At 42.5% G+C, this 15,250-nt stretch overlaps 1 protein-coding gene across 3 annotated transcripts; it reads left to right on the top strand.

Annotated features, from left to right (window-relative positions):
* Positions 1-203: 203 nt before the first annotated feature.
* On the top strand, positions 204-14,763 carry LOC141106527 (oocyte zinc finger protein XlCOF7.1-like). Of its 3 annotated transcripts, none has more exons than XM_073597365.1 (7): positions 204-515; positions 6,008-6,160; positions 7,119-7,310; positions 7,393-7,516; positions 7,617-7,714; positions 10,652-10,754; positions 13,156-14,763. In XM_073597365.1, exons 2-7 carry the CDS (start codon positions 6,032-6,034, stop codon positions 14,016-14,018), a joined length of 1,509 nt encoding a protein of 502 aa, XP_073453466.1. In that variant the 5' UTR covers positions 204-515; positions 6,008-6,031; the 3' UTR covers positions 14,019-14,763. The 3 variants fall into 3 exon arrangements, with proteins under 3 accessions (XP_073453466.1, XP_073453465.1, XP_073453467.1); XM_073597364.1 differs by having other exon boundaries at positions 7,599-7,714; XM_073597366.1 differs by lacking the exons at positions 7,393-7,516; positions 7,617-7,714.
* Positions 14,764-15,250: the final 487 nt, after the last annotated feature.

Genomic DNA, 15,250 nt, shown 5'->3' with positions numbered 1-15,250 from the left:
CTATAACAAAAAAATAAACAATATTTAGAACTCCGACCTACTTTTAGGAAAACTAGTTCAAGCTTAGATATTAGAGCTATTAATTATCACATTTTTAAGGAAGTTTGTAAGATGCGTGCTACAAAAAAATGGCCGTCTCAAAGAGTTGTCTCACTACTATGTATCACTACACTGTAGCACTTCCCGGAGGGGACTGAACCAGTATTACCTATGGAACACGAGAAGGAGAGCGCCGACCTGCGCCCTCTGCTGGCTAATGTCCGCATTCTTTACACTGGCGCCACGTAGAGTGTCTGCGCAAACTGGTTCCTGCGAGGACCCGTACTAGAGAGATTGATCTCCATTTTGTTGTAGTGCACATTATTGGAAGCTAAGCTGGAGCCATCTTGTTGTGGTCCATAAAACTGAAATTGGAAAGAGACTGACTACAGCTGCTACATACTTCTGCTTTGTCCATTGTGTATTTACTTCTACAGTACAGCCAGTGAGTGAGTGAGCTGGGGCATCTGCAAAAGGTATATCCTAGTTCCTAAATGCATTAGAATCCTGAGATTTTTTAGGATTGTTTTTGTACATAGAAGGTTGCTTGGGCATATTTACTACAGAATGCAAGCTATGAGCAGAGCTTCTTTAAAGCGGAACTCCGGGCACATAAACTTTCATTTTAAATATATTCCTGAAAAGCCACGAAGGATATAAATCGATGTTATGTGCACCAAATATCTTTGTAAACCTAGCGATTACCTTGTAAAAGTAGCAGTAGTGACATCATCCCTGTGCTGTGCATAGCCTGTGCAGAGATCAGAGCTATGGGAGGGACCCAGCAGGCTCCACCCACTACAGGCAGCCTGCAGAAAACTTCAGGAGGGGGGCGGAGACAAGACCAGTCACCCTACACAAGGAGAGAGAGCAGCAGTGACTGGTCTTTTTTACAGGAAGCTCCTGCACAGAGGCAAAGTGGCACAGATCTAGAAGAAATACGCAAAGCACACCAAGATTCAAGGAGGAGTACACGTAACTCTTGTGTTTAGAAAACATTGGCTTATCCTGGAGTTTAGCTTTAAATGAAAGTTTGTTTTAGTGGGCTTGCTGCTACTGATATTGCGTAATAGGTTGGCAATGAGCCAGTGGGTATTGTCTCAAGCTTACTCTGAGGGGTGCGTGTTGTTGTTTGTGCATTTAGGCTGAAACCAAATTTTATCATTCCAGTTGCATGAACAGGCAAGTTTACATCTCATTTATACTGAGATCAAGTTCCCCTTAAAGGGGTTGTAGACCTCAGACATGAAAAATTAACAAAGCATATCCCTCTATAGTGTGTACTTGTCTAATCCAGAGCACTAAGTGTCACTTTTGACAAGTTTTCCTGACACCAAGAGACAAAAGGTGACGGGGAGGGAGCTCCAGCTGATTGACAGCCCCAGCTCTGTTCCTTATGTTGTTTCATCTCTGTGTATCACCTGAGGATAGTCCCTTTACTAGGAATATGTGAGGTATATGTAAAGGCAGACCCGATCAGACTATCCATTCCCATCTATTGAGCGGCAGGTGTTCACAGTCATATGAGACCCTTATAAAGAGGTACAGTGGGTAGGAGGGCCAGGAATCCCAGGTAAAGAGTTTATGCTGCTGGATTCTTTAGGACAGCGTCAGAAACCACGAAATCAGACCGAGACAGAAGTACAGTTAAATCACACTTGTTTGATAATAAAAATAAAAAGAACAAACGTAGTCAAAACATAGCCAAAGTTCAGTAACTGTAACGAATAGTCAGCCAAGCCAGAAGTCAGGGATCAATGTAGTGGAACAGCAAGCAGGATCTGGAGCCAGAAGGGATGTCAGCCAAGCAAGTCTTTTAACAGGAATGCAGGAGAGCGTCTCTGTGATGTTGACCAGGGCGAAGGCAGAGATCCACTGGGCTGAACAGCTTAAGTAGGCAGGAGTGATGAGCAGGATATCATCAACAGCTGAGTACCCGTGGAGAGATAGAAGCTGGCAGTTAGCTGACAGCTGAGCGGCCAGCTCAGAGAAGGAAGGGCTGAGCCCAGCCCTGACAGACAGGCATGACAAACACAGAAGAAACTGTGGGCCAAATTGAGAGGAACAGATCTTCAAGGGGGCAACATTATGTCTAGTTAGGTCGCTACATGTCTAACTGCCCATACATAAGATGACATGAAGACTCGGGCTCTTGACTGATTGCTTATTTACCGTTCTTCACCTGGTAACCCCCCAACCTTACCTTCTAAAGAGTATAACCACACAATGTCACCTTATAGAAAATTATCTGAGGCTTTCTAGACCAACACGCTTACTGCATTGGTAGTGCTGGTGTCCTAAAGTACCAGAGTATTCATCCAACAGTCCACATAAATAAGGCTAGCCTAGGGCTTTGCTAACACAAGCCCAATTAGATAAAAAAAGCTCTCTCTTTGCAAAAAATTAGAAAATTGTGTCAAATACTTGCCATAATTTTCCTTTCCTGGTGCCAGCCCATGGCAGCATACATGTGGTAGTAGCCCCATCTACTTCAGTTCACAGGATCAGTGCAAAATTATAAAGAGCTAATGCCCACACAACAGCCTATTCCCTGTACAGCCATAGGAACGAACTGGTGGGTTCAGTATGCTGTCATGGATTGGCCCCAGGAAAGGAAAATCATGGTAATAATTTGATACAATTTTCTGTTGTCCTTGCACCAACATGGCAGCATACATGTGGTAGACCAATAAGTAGCTACTAGGGTGGGACGCTTAAGGAAATTCCATCTTATAAGAATGTGTGTAGGCTTCTGCCTTCCTGCCAAAGACAGCTGTAATGAGGACTACTAAGCCCATCAGTACTGCTGAATGGACACGCCATGAGAGGACCTGATTGGCTGCCCTCCCTGTCATGTTGGCTGACATCTCCGTGTAAGGTGCCCACAATGTTCACGATGTCCAGATACTGCAGGTCGAACATGCAGCAATTCCATTAGCTGGAGCCCAGCCATATAGTGGGCCCTTAGAATTAACTTTAGGAATGGGTTGTTGTGTGGGCATTAACTCTTTATAGCTTTGCACTTTTCCTGTCGGTGGAAGTGGGCGAGGATACTACCACATGCATGCAGCCATGTTGGCTCCAGTAAAACTATTTTGGACCCTAAGGTACACGCATCATTCCCTAGAATCTACGAAAGCTAAGGCCACATAGTCCATAAATCTGTGTTTTTTTTTTTTCTTTCATAGAGTATTTCTGTTTTGCTAACAAGCTCTTGATACATACATGATGGCTTCCTCTCGTTGCTCCATTTTAAACAATCTGACTCTTCAAAGAACGTATTTTCATTCATCGAGCAAAGAAGCTACATGGTATATGCTGGGTGAAATATGTTCGGGGTTCGACACACAGAGCTGATTAAGGATGAAGGCATCAACAAAGGACAACTGAATATCACCTGACGTGCATAAGTGTTTGCAGTGAAAAACAGATCCTTTAGGTCAGCTTTCAGTGTTGGAACAAGATGAATGCAGCAGAGGGATTCCGTTTTTTTGAATATTCTCCTAACTTTGCATGACATCAGTAGAGAGGATACCACAGAGAGTTGAAGAATTTACGGCTTAAAGGAAAAAAAAAAAAAATTTCAAAAAAGTTGAAGTGCATGGCAGTAGGAGGGTGAAGTTAGGGAACAATTGTCATGGCTAACATTACCTATCTAAAATAGCTTTTGAGATTATACATTTTTAGGGAGTACCTGGACTTGGGGATTATGTAAAACACAACAAGACACTCCATGGCTAAAGAACATAATCACACGCATAGGTTGGACTTGATGGACTTGTGTCTTTTTTCAACCTCACCTACTATGTAACTATGTAACTTGGGGGTGACTGACTTTTGGAGGAGTGTGTTGGCCATAATGGTTGAAAACCACTGCTCTAAAAATGATAGGGAGAGTTTGAGATTTGTGAGCATAAGAAAAGCTCAGTTTTAATAATGTGTATGTACATGACTCTTCCTCTTTTCAGTTTGCATGTGCTCTGACTTCATCGACCCTTTCCATAAGGGGCTGCTTTCTTTCCATAGATATTTAGCTGGGACAAGTATGGTTTGGCCTTTCGGATACACCTATTTCATTTTCTCTTAGGCAACTGCGGTTGGGAAAGGCATCGACTATTCAGCCACGGATAGCCATAGATAGACATTAGCCATGTCTAATGTAGATGTAGGGTTTCTTCACATGTACAGTACTTGGGCCCTATGGAGCCTCAGTTTTTTCTGTGATGATATTATGTATGAAGGGCTGTATGGTACTTTATTTCTTGCCTACTTCTGATGATTCTGCATACTGACTGTAAACTCTAATAGTTTATTGTTTTAAATAAACATGTATGTATGTAAAGTGATCACATTGGTCACTAACCAAATACAGGTGCATCTAAAAAAATTAGAATATCATCAAAAAGTTCATTTATTTCAGTAATTCAATTCAGAAAGTGAAACGTGTATATTATATAGATTCATTACACACAGGGTGATATATTTTAAGCATTTATTTGTTTTCATTTCGATGATTATGGCTTACAGCTAGTGAAAACCCAAAATTCAGTATCTCAGAAAAATAGAATATTGTGAAAAAGGTTCAATATTGTAGGCTCATAGGGGTTGATTTACTAAAGGCAAATAGACTGTGCACTTTGCAAAGTACAGTTGCTCCAGAGCTTAGTAAATGAGCAGAAGATTTGCTGACTTCTATCATCCAATCATGTGCAAGCAAAAATTATGTTTTTTTTTTAATTTACCTTGTTCGTGATTGTATGCTCTTTGCAAAGTGAAACTTTACCTCCTTTACTAAGCTCTGGAGCAACTGCACTTTTCAAAGGACACAGTCTATTTGCCTTTAGTAAATCAACCCCATGGCGTCACACTCTAAGCAGCTAATTAACGCAAAACACCTATAAAGGTTTCCTGAGCCTTTAAATGGTCTCTCAGTCTGGTTCAGTAGGTTACACAATCATGGGGAAGACTGCTGACTTGATAGCTGTGTCAAGCAACCCCTGAACCAGAGACAACGTCAGAAGTGTCTTACCTGGGCTAAGGAGGAAAAGGACTGGACTATTGCTCAGAGGTCCAAAGTTCTCTTTTCAGATAAAAGTAAATTTTGCATTTGATTTGGAAATCAAGGTCCCAGAGTCTGGAGGAAGAGTGGAAAAGCGCAGAATCCAAGTTGCATGAGGTCCAGTGTGAAGTTTCCACAGTCAGTGATGATTTGGGGAGCCATGTCATCTGCTGGTGTTGGTCCACTGTGTTTTATCAAGTCCAAAGTCAGCCCATAGCCCTATAAATTCTAAAGCACTTCATGCTTTCCTCTGCTGACCAACTTTGTGGAGATGCTAATTTTATTTTCCAGCAGGTCTTGGCACCTGCCCACACTGCCAAAAGTACCAATACCTGGATTAATGATCATGGTATTACTGTGCTTGATTGGCCAGCAAGCTCGCCTGACCTAAACCCCATAGAGAATCTGTGGGGTATTGTCAAGAGGAAGATGAGAGACACCAGACCCAACAATACAGACGAGCTGAAGGCCGCTATCAAAGCAACCTGGGCTTCCATAACACCTCAGCAGTGCCACAGGCTGATCGCCTCCATGCCACTCCGCATTGATGAAGTAATTCATGCAAAAGTAAGCCAACATTTCTGTATTAAAAATCCTTTTTTTTATTGGTCTTATGTAATATTCTAGTTTTCTAGGATACTGAATTTTGGGTTTTCGCTAGTTGTAAGCCATAATCCTCAAAATTAATAGAAAGAAATGCCTGAAATATATCACTCTGTGTGTAATGAATCTATATAAAATATATGAGTTTCACTTTTTGAATTGAATTACTGAAATAAATTAACTTTTTAATATTTAAATTTTTGAGATGCACTTGTATATGCTTTTATTCATAATTCTTCTTTTATCATGCTTTGTTGAATTACCTGATTAGATTTGCTGAAAATTCACCAGGAGGTACTTTCATAGGTACCAGAGTTTGTTTTCTCAGTCATGACTGATCCAAATAGAATGGACCAGGAAAGAAAGATATTGACCGAGAGAATATACAAAGAAAGGAAGAAAATGACAAAGAGTATCTTAAACCTCACCATGGAGATTATCTACCTGTTGACCGGAGAGGTAAGAGGGATTGTGGAAATGTCACATTGTCCTTACTCCAATCTATAATAATAAAATGCAGACCTGAAGGAAGATGTGATTAATTCCAGACGCCTTGTATGACTTCACTCTTATGACTTTTAATAATATGACTGGAGAAGTGAGGGATTCTAGGAATGACCTACTGACACCTCATCTCTCACACCCTCCTCTTTCTTCACTCCTCCCATGGGTCAGTCTCCTTTTCCTTTGCTCCTACCATTGGTCATTCTCCTTGTCTCCCCTTCCTTCTCTCCTTCTATTGGTTGGTTGTCTTTTCTTTCACTCCTCCCATTAATCAGTCTCCTGAGCTGAACACCTTCTCTTCCTTCACACCTCCATTTGGCCATTCTCTTTTTCTTTATGTCTTCCATTGGTCATTCTCCTCTTCTTCTCCTCTTTCACTCCTACTGTTAGTTGTTTTTTCCTTCACTCCTCCGATTGGTCAGTCCCCTGCGCCTACTGTTGGCAAGTCTTCTCTTTCTTTATGCTTTCTTTTCTTCATTCTCTTCACACCTACTATTGGTCATTTTCCTGTTCTGTATACCTTCCATTGGTTATTCTCCTCTTTCTCCTGTTGGTCAGTCTCCTCTGGCTTTATGCCTCCAGTTAACCCATTGATAAGTCTCATTTACCTGTATGGGTCTTGTTGGTCACTGTTATCTAAATCCACACTTCTTATTGGTAACTCAGCTGCCTTCACCCATTGGTAGGTCTTGTCTTCTCATTCTGCATCTGTCCTGTTTCATATCAGCTGGTAAGAGGAAAGAGTACTATAGATCCTCCTGTTTTTCTATGATTTCCATCTTTTTTGCCCAAATATTTTTTTATCTATCTCAGCTATCCTTTTGGAAAACTTGTGTCCTGCCCACCCATCAGCAGTATTATCTTGCTTATCACTTTCCCACTGTTCATTATGTTCTTTATTTTGAATGTCCAGGATTACACAGTAGTAAAAAAGACAGCCTGTGAGTGTATGACAACCAGCTTCCATCCCTATGCATCAGCGCAGTGGAAGAGGAGCCAGGGCCCCACCAAGGAACTTCTACCTCCTTCCCTAATAGTGGAGAAAAACAAAGAGAAAAAGATTTTAGAAGTCATCGACAACATTATTAAACTGCTGACGGGAGAGGTGAGTGGTTATGGGAGATATGGGACATTATCCAGTAACAGAAGGGATGTGTCCGGATGATCACTGTGATTGTGTGTGTCAGGTTCCTATAAGGTGTCAGGATGTCACTGTCTATTTCTCTATGGAGGAGTGGGAGTATATAGAAGGACACAAGGATCTCTACAAAGGCACAATAATGGAGAACCCGTTGCCTCTCATATCAGCTGGTAAGAGGACAAGAGTACTATAGATCCTCTTAAGTAAACATATTCCCCAATATAAAGACCTAGAGTAATTATATTCAGTCAGTGTGTGTATTTCCTACAGATGGATCCAGTGACAAAAATACCCCAGAGAGATGTCCCCGTCCTCTGTATTCCCGGGATTCTACAAAAGAAAACCACGACCATTCTCAGGATGATCAGGTAGTTGGAATTGAGGGTCTTATTAAAACTGAACTCCAGGCAGATTTAAAAGAGAAGAATTAATTAAATCAGGGGCATTACCAATCCTGCCAGATTTGCTAGAATTAACACCTATGGCCAGAGAGGCCTGTTAGGATTGGGCAATTTTGGCCAAAAGGCGAGTGGTTTTCTCTCTCTCCTCGAAGGTGACCTTATTGAAAAAGCATTTATGTTCCTCAGCGGAGGTATGTAGATGGTCCAGAGAATCCTGAGCCGACATCAAGGCCTTTGAAGCGGAATCAGTGTTGTGAACAATATAAGCAGGTTCATATTGCTGCACTTGATCGTCCACATGAGAAAATAACTCAGATGATCATTTCTTCACAGCCTGCATCTCAGCTATAATAAGCTCTCTAAGGAACACCTTAAACATCTCCCGTTTTTGAACATAGGCATGATTTAGAAAAAAGGTAGTTATTTATTGTACAATGTGATCAAGAGATGGAAACAACTATAGCCAGTAGGCATTAGGTTTCCAAGGTAGTCTAGGGAGGTCTGTCGGAGGACGGGTGAAAAGCTTCAACACCAATGGGGAATGATCCTGCACTCCACATTGCCCACACAAAGATCCATCCGAGATAATGATAAATGGGTCTTAGAAAAACAAGAAACTTGCTTAGTATGGGGAAATTTATAGCGCCATAAATCCAGCAGCTCCACCTCTGACAGTAATCTCCCAGGAACCTTACCTCTGGTCCCCCAAGGCTGAGAGCAGAGGGTGTCTATCTCAAGTAGGGTCAAGATAACAGTTAAAGTCCCTCATTATCAACAATGGGAGGTCAGGTTTATCTGGCAGGTAGGACAACAGGATCTGCAGAACATCTCTCGAAAAAGAAGGGGGAATATATACAAAGGCCAATACAAAGGTCAGGCTGTAAAGCTTACAGTAAATAAATACAGTATCTCACAAAAGTGAGTACACCCCTCACATTATTGTAAATATTTTATTAGATCTTTTCATGTGACAATACTGAAGAGATTTTGCTACAATGTGAAGTAGTGAGTGTACAGCTTGTATAACAGTGTAAATTTGCTGCCCCCTCAAAATAACTCAACACACAGCCATTAATGTCTAAACTGCTGGCAACAAAAGTGATTACACCCCTAATGGTTCAGATGGTGTCAAGTGTGTGTGGCGGCAACAAGTGAGGAGTTCGAAAAAAAGTGTGTCTTGCCTACAGTCAAGCATGGTGGTGGGAGTGTCATGGTCTGAGGCTGCATGAGTGCTTCCGGTGTTCTGACATATACTGTCCTCCTATCGGATAGTGTCCGCTCCGTACTGCGCAGGCGCAGCGCTTGCGCAGTACGGAGCAGAAGGAGATGCCGAAAGTGTCCGAAGTTGATCAGCTGACCATCAGCTGTACACGGCGCTTCGGCACTTCTTAGCGATGGCTGTGTAAGAGGGCCCCTCGCGGGCTCGCTTCGCTCGCCACGCTTCGGGCACGGCCTCGCTGCGCTCGGCAACTATTTATTCTCACTCTATGTCCACTTGGATAGTAGGGAATGAACCTGGACACAGGGTGAGAATAAAAGCGCAGGCGCCGTGTACAGCTGATGATCAGCTGTTAAACTTCGGAGACTTTCAGCGTCTCATTTGTCCTCCGTACTGCGCCTGCGCAGTACAGGGAGGACACTATATGATAGGGGACTGTATTTGACAAGACACCGGCACTGAAAAGCCAAGACAAGAATTAATTCAGCTCTGCATTTAACAATGCATACTTTAAAATATTTTTTTTAAATGCTAGTAGTGTAAGTACCTGCTTTTCGAAGTCCCTGTAGAGCAGAGCTCAGAAATAGGGAAGGAGAACGTGCACAAGGAGCCGGATCTATGTAAAGCTCAGGACTGGATGGACAAACAGCTCTCATATATGTGTTAACTGTGTATTTGGCTGTTTGCCTGGAGTTCAGCTTGAAATGATAACATTAAGCTCTTCTAAGTAATTGCTTAACCTCCCTGGCGGTATTCCCGAGTCTGGCTCGGGTTGGATTTTTCATACCAAAAGCGGTATCCCCGAGCCAGACTCGGGCTTGCATCGCAGGATCCAGGAAGAGCATACTTACCTTGTCCCCTGGATCCTGCGATGTCTCCCCGCTGTGATCGGCGAGCCGCTGTGTCTCGCTCGATTCACAGTGCCGAGCTCCGTTCCCTGCGAGCGTTGCGATGCACGGTGACGGAGTTCGGCGGTAAATTCAAAAGTGAAACACACAGTATAGATACAGCATACTGTAATCTTACAGATTACAGTACTGTATCAAATAATTACACATCCCCTTTGTCCCTAGTGGTCTGCCCAGTGTCCTGCATGCAGTTTTATATATATAAAACTGTTCTTTCTGCCAGGAAACTGGAGATTGTCCATAGCAACCAAAACTGTCTCTTTACATCAAAAGTGGTTTTAGAGCAGCTAGAAAAAAGCGATAATAAATTAGAATCACTTGCAGAATTGAGCGATAGTGATTTGTGGGGAGATCCGTCATCAAACACTAAAAGTAACGAAAGCTAAAATTCTGCAACTGAGCAAATTTCAGTGTTTTTGATTTGATTACATTATTATATATTTTTTATTATTATTATATTATTATTTGTTATAATTATTTATAGTTATTTATTATATTATAATTTTTTATTTCGTTTTTCAAACTTTATCATACCCGGGATGTCTACTAGACTCTTGTTTGGACAGATTTAAGTGAACTATTCCTAAGAATTACAGGCCTACAATATAAAACGCCAAATTTCTGTGCAAAATAATTGTACCGCTTTCAGCACCTAAAATCAGAAATAATCATACCGCCAGGGAGGTTAACAAGCTCATTTTGAAAATACGAGTGGATATTAATATGTGTAAACGTATTCGATAAACAAGACATTTTTGTGTTTTTTGACTTACCTAGGTTGAAGACCTGATTATTATAAAGGTGGAAGGCATAGATGATGAAGAGACATATGTAAGGGGTGATGAGCTGTGTAAGGAAATTCCTCCAAAGATCAGCACAGGTGAGTAATTAATAGTAAATCCAGAGAAGAGTCCCAGATTCAGTCACTACAACAATCTCTTCTTCTCCCCCCTCCTCTGTCAGTAGACAGTAATGGAGTGAAAATATGTAGTGGGGCCATCAGCCTCTATTAAACTCTTATAGAAGGTAAAAGAAAATCATTGGATTCCATTAGGAAGGTAATCCAAATGGAATTTCTAGAAGCAATTGATGTTTTTTTACCTTCAGAAAACCTAAAGGACTTGTTCACACATAGGGGGTTATTTACTAAAGGTAACTCCACTTTGCACTGCAAGCACACTTGGAAGTGCAGTCGCTGTAGATCTAAGGGGGACATGCAAGGAAAATAAAAAAAAACTGCATTTTAGCTTGCAAATGATTGGATGATAAAATCAGCAGAGCTTTACCTCATTTCAGAGCTTCCCCTCAGATCTACAGCGACTGCACTTCCAAGTGCACTTTGAGTGCACTTGTAGCGCAAAGTGGATTTGCCTTTAGTAAACCAACCCCATAGTGCAGTGACTGGAATTTTTCCGCACTGGATAAACACCAATCACCACTAGGGCACATAAAAAAAAATGCTTTCTATGTGCCCTGTTTGCACTAAAATGCAGCCAAGTGGTGTGGTGCATTGAGCTGCGTAGTGCACAGGTAGGCACTGCATGTCACTGCACAGTAGTGCAACACACTGTGTTGTTGCATGGAGACATCAATGAACTATCACTTTGTGCACTTTAACCACTTGCCTCCCTGTCACAGTACATTTACTGTCTTATGGATCAGGGTGCTTGGTACCCAGCTTCTGTGAGCAGCCAGGGTATCATTTGTTTGCTATTATTGGTCATAGCAATCACATGATTAGAATGTTGCCATTCATAACTGTTTTGCTTAGTGTTGTGATGTTGTGATTGGCCCACAGCTATCACATAGTACCTGGGCCAATCATAGCACCCTGTACTATTTGATTATCTATAGTCAATCACAGACCACAAGCTTTCATGAGTGAAAACCATTCATGACAGCTAACACTATTGATTATAAAGTGATCATCACAGTTATAAGCATTATTAGTGTAAAAAAAACCCTGATCAGCCATGGATCACCCAGAGGCATGGAGGCGTTAGTTCAGCTATGAGGAAAAATTAGAGGCTAGGTTCACACAAGTCTGGTGCGTATTTCCCCTCAGTTTTCTCTGTGAATTTCCAAAGCAGCTGTTCAGCGGTTCAGCTGCAATTTAGATGCAGTTCAGATGCGAGTTTTAAAGCAGGCAACCACCAGCGTCTTATATTAGTTACTTGTTAAGGAACAGGACGGGAATCCGGCCGTCACCTCTTTCACAACAGATGACTCATCAGCTGTCAGTGGGGTTCCCCGCTGACAGCTAAATGTAAAAGAAAACATTGCCGACAATAAAAAAGTGTGGGAAAAAAACAGCTTGAAAGCCCCCCCCCCCCCCCCCCCAATCCATTTTAGGTTCTTTCAGGTCTAGCATGGATTTTGAGGGGAACCCCCACGCCAACATTTTAAAAATCTTAAAAATAAATGGCATGGGGTCCCACCCAAAATCTATACCAGACCCTTATCCGAGCATGCTGCCTGGCAGGCCAGGAGAGGGGTACATGAGCGAACCATACCAGGCCACATGCCCCCCACCCCAAAGCACCTTGTCCCCCTGTTGATGGGGTCTCTTTCCCACAACCCTGGCTGGTGGTTGTGGGAGTCTGCAAATAAGGGGCTTATCAGAATCTAGAAGCCCCCTTTTAAAGGGGGCCCCCAGATCCCGCCCCCATGTGAATGAGTATGGGGTACATAGTACCCCTACCCATTTACCAAAAAAAGTATAAAAAAAGAGTAAGGACACATGAGTTTTTGACAAGTCCTTTATTAAAAAATAGTAAATCCATCTTCAATCACAACATCTAGTACCATCGCCAGACCCAAAGGCTCCTATCTGCCTGCTCAGCCATGTGATAGTTCTTAAATAGTTAAGGGGCAGGGCCACTGGAGATGTCACCTGGTGGCACCGCCCCCTGTTACGTCACCGACCCAGCATGCCCTGGTCCGTAGCGTCACAGGGGGAGCAGAGCATTAAGTGAATAAGCCATAAATGTCCTACTACCTAGGATACTTTGCTTAACATCCACCCTTTAATGGGCAGGGTTTATATCCTAGAGATCTATTAACCCTCCCCCACTGAACATTCATAGAAATGTATTGGCCTCCTGGGAAATTGTGGTGGAAATTTATAGCAATAATTCTAAAAGCAAACTTTTTCTAGGGGTTGTGGAGGTTTTTGTTCAGTATCTAGAGAGCTGTGAACTCTCCATGGGCCAGAAGAGAGACACAAGATGGTATACAGTACAGAGTACTTATTTCCAATGTTCTTATCGTATTTCCACCAGATGGAAGACACGTCAGGAATATTGCTGATAAACGCACCGCTATCTCTCCAGATGGTGAAACAGATGACGGCATTGCCTCCAGTTCTTCAGAAGAAGCCCCCCTTACCCCAGATCTCCACACCACAGATCTGTTATCTGATCCCTCCACACATGGTAGATTGCTTCCTGACTGCTCACCTCCTGTCACCCATCACACTCCTCATAGAGTAAGTAAAACTCGTTTTATGGGAGGAACAAACATTATCACCCATCGGCCAGCTCATGCTGGGGAAATGCCTTATTCATGTACTGAATGTGGGAAATATTTTCCCTGGAAAGCACTCCTTATTAGACACCAGAGAACCCACACTGGAGAGAAGCCATTCTCCTGCTCTGTATGTGGGAAATGTTTCGCCCAGAAATCCATTCTTGTCCGACACGAAAAGGTTCACGTAGATGATAAGCCATTCTCTTGTTCAGAATGCGGAAAGTCCTTCCGGCAGAAGTCTGATCTCGCTATACACGAAAGGGTACACACGGCCGAGAAGCCATTTTCCTGTCCGGAATGTGGTCAGTGTTTTACGCAGAGGGGAAATCTAATGTCGCACCTGAGGAGGCACACCGGGGTGAAGCCGTTTTCCTGTTCTGAGTGTGGGAAATGTTTCTCATGGAAAATGCTTCTCATAAAACACCAACGGATGCATACAGGAGAGAAGCCCTATTCCTGCTCGGCATGTGGGAAATGCTTTACTGATAAGGCAAATCTTCTGCAGCATGAACGAATTCACACCGGTGACAACCCGTACACTTGTCCACACTGTGGTAGAGGCTTTGCCCATAAATCAAGCCTGGTCCGACATGAGAGGCTCCACATGGGCGATTAGTCATGTTCATAAAGAAAGGACCCCTCTTTTCTATGTGTATTGATCACAACAAGATATCTGTTCCTGTGTCAGGATAAGGCAGCTAATAAAAGCTACTTATACATTTCTAGATATAAACATTGACACTTGTTTGGGCTGAGCATGCATGTTTCACACTTAGTACATGCCTTATCCAAAGAGAACAGGAGTGACAGGCCAGGAAAATCAAGTTTGGGCATCCCATTCTTTTTCCATTAGTGATTAACCCAGAAGGTATCACTTGGGCAGTGACTTAGACAGTATTGAGGGCAGGCTACTAGCATTGCCTGTCTCATAAAAAGGCTGTTTGCCTGCCTTTCTATGGCTTCATCACTTGCTCAATTACTGTCATAAAACAAGCAGACAGCCAGTAAAGGCTGTGAAGTTTTGGAGCTGCTTGATAGCTAGGCAGCTAGCATTTACAGATGGAAGGAATGAAATAGTGACCTGCTGATTTCTGTTGGTAGAGGTTTCTTTTAATTGTACTTGCCATGGGGATTATTTACTGTCTGGGGCAGAATTGCAGGCATTTCCAAGTGCAAAGAACAAATTATCAATATCTTTTGCAGCTATTTATTTTAAGTTAATGCTGGGTGGAAAGAAAGGATCTACTCTTCCTTCCTTCGTCCCACCCTCCCCTTCCACCCATCGACGTGATACAGTATCTCACAAAAGTGAGTACACCCCTCACATTTTTGTAAATATTTTATTCTACCTTTTCATGTGACAACACTGAAGAAATGACACTTTGCTACAATGTAAAGTAGTGAGTGTACAGCTTGTATAACAGTGTAAATTTGCTGCCCTCTCAAAATAACTCAACACACAGTCATTAATGTCTAAACTGCTGGCAACAAAAGTGAGTACATCCCTAATTGAAAATGTCCAAATTGGGCCCAATTAGCCATTTTCCCTCCTCGGTGTCATGTGACTCGTTAATGTTACAAGGTCTCAGGTGTGAATGGGGAGCAGGTGTGTTAAATTTGGTGTTATCGCTCTCACTCTCTTATACTGGTCACTGGAAGTTCAACATGACACCTCATGGCAAAAAACTCTGAGGATCTGAAAAAAATAATTGTTGCCCTACATAAAGATGGCCTAGGCTATAAGAAGATTGCAAAGACCCTGAAACTGAGCTGCAGCATGGTGGCCAAGACCATACAGTGGTTTAACAGGACAGTTTCCACTCAGAACAGGCCTTGCCATGGTCGACC

The sequence above is a fragment of the Aquarana catesbeiana genome, linkage group LG08, assembly GCF_042186555.1.
Source record: "Aquarana catesbeiana isolate 2022-GZ linkage group LG08, ASM4218655v1, whole genome shotgun sequence".
Taxonomy (NCBI): domain Eukaryota; kingdom Metazoa; phylum Chordata; class Amphibia; order Anura; family Ranidae; genus Aquarana; species Aquarana catesbeiana.
This window is presented reverse-complemented; position numbering and strand designations above follow the sequence as displayed.

What these genes read in the sequence shown, in the direction of transcription:
- LOC141106527 (XM_073597364.1), top strand. Translation starts at nt 6,032, where the DNA reads ATGACTGATCCAAATAGAATGGACCAGGAAAGAAAGATATTGACCGAG. An exon ending in TTAAACTGCTGACGGGAGAG is followed by an intron (nt 7,311 to 7,392) that starts GTGAGTGGTTAT and finishes TGTGTGTGTCAG; the next exon opens with GTTCCTATAAGGTGTCAGGA. An exon ending in GTTGCCTCTCATATCAGCTG is followed by an intron (nt 7,517 to 7,598) that starts GTAAGAGGACAA and finishes ATATTCAGTCAG; the next exon opens with TGTGTGTATTTCCTACAGAT.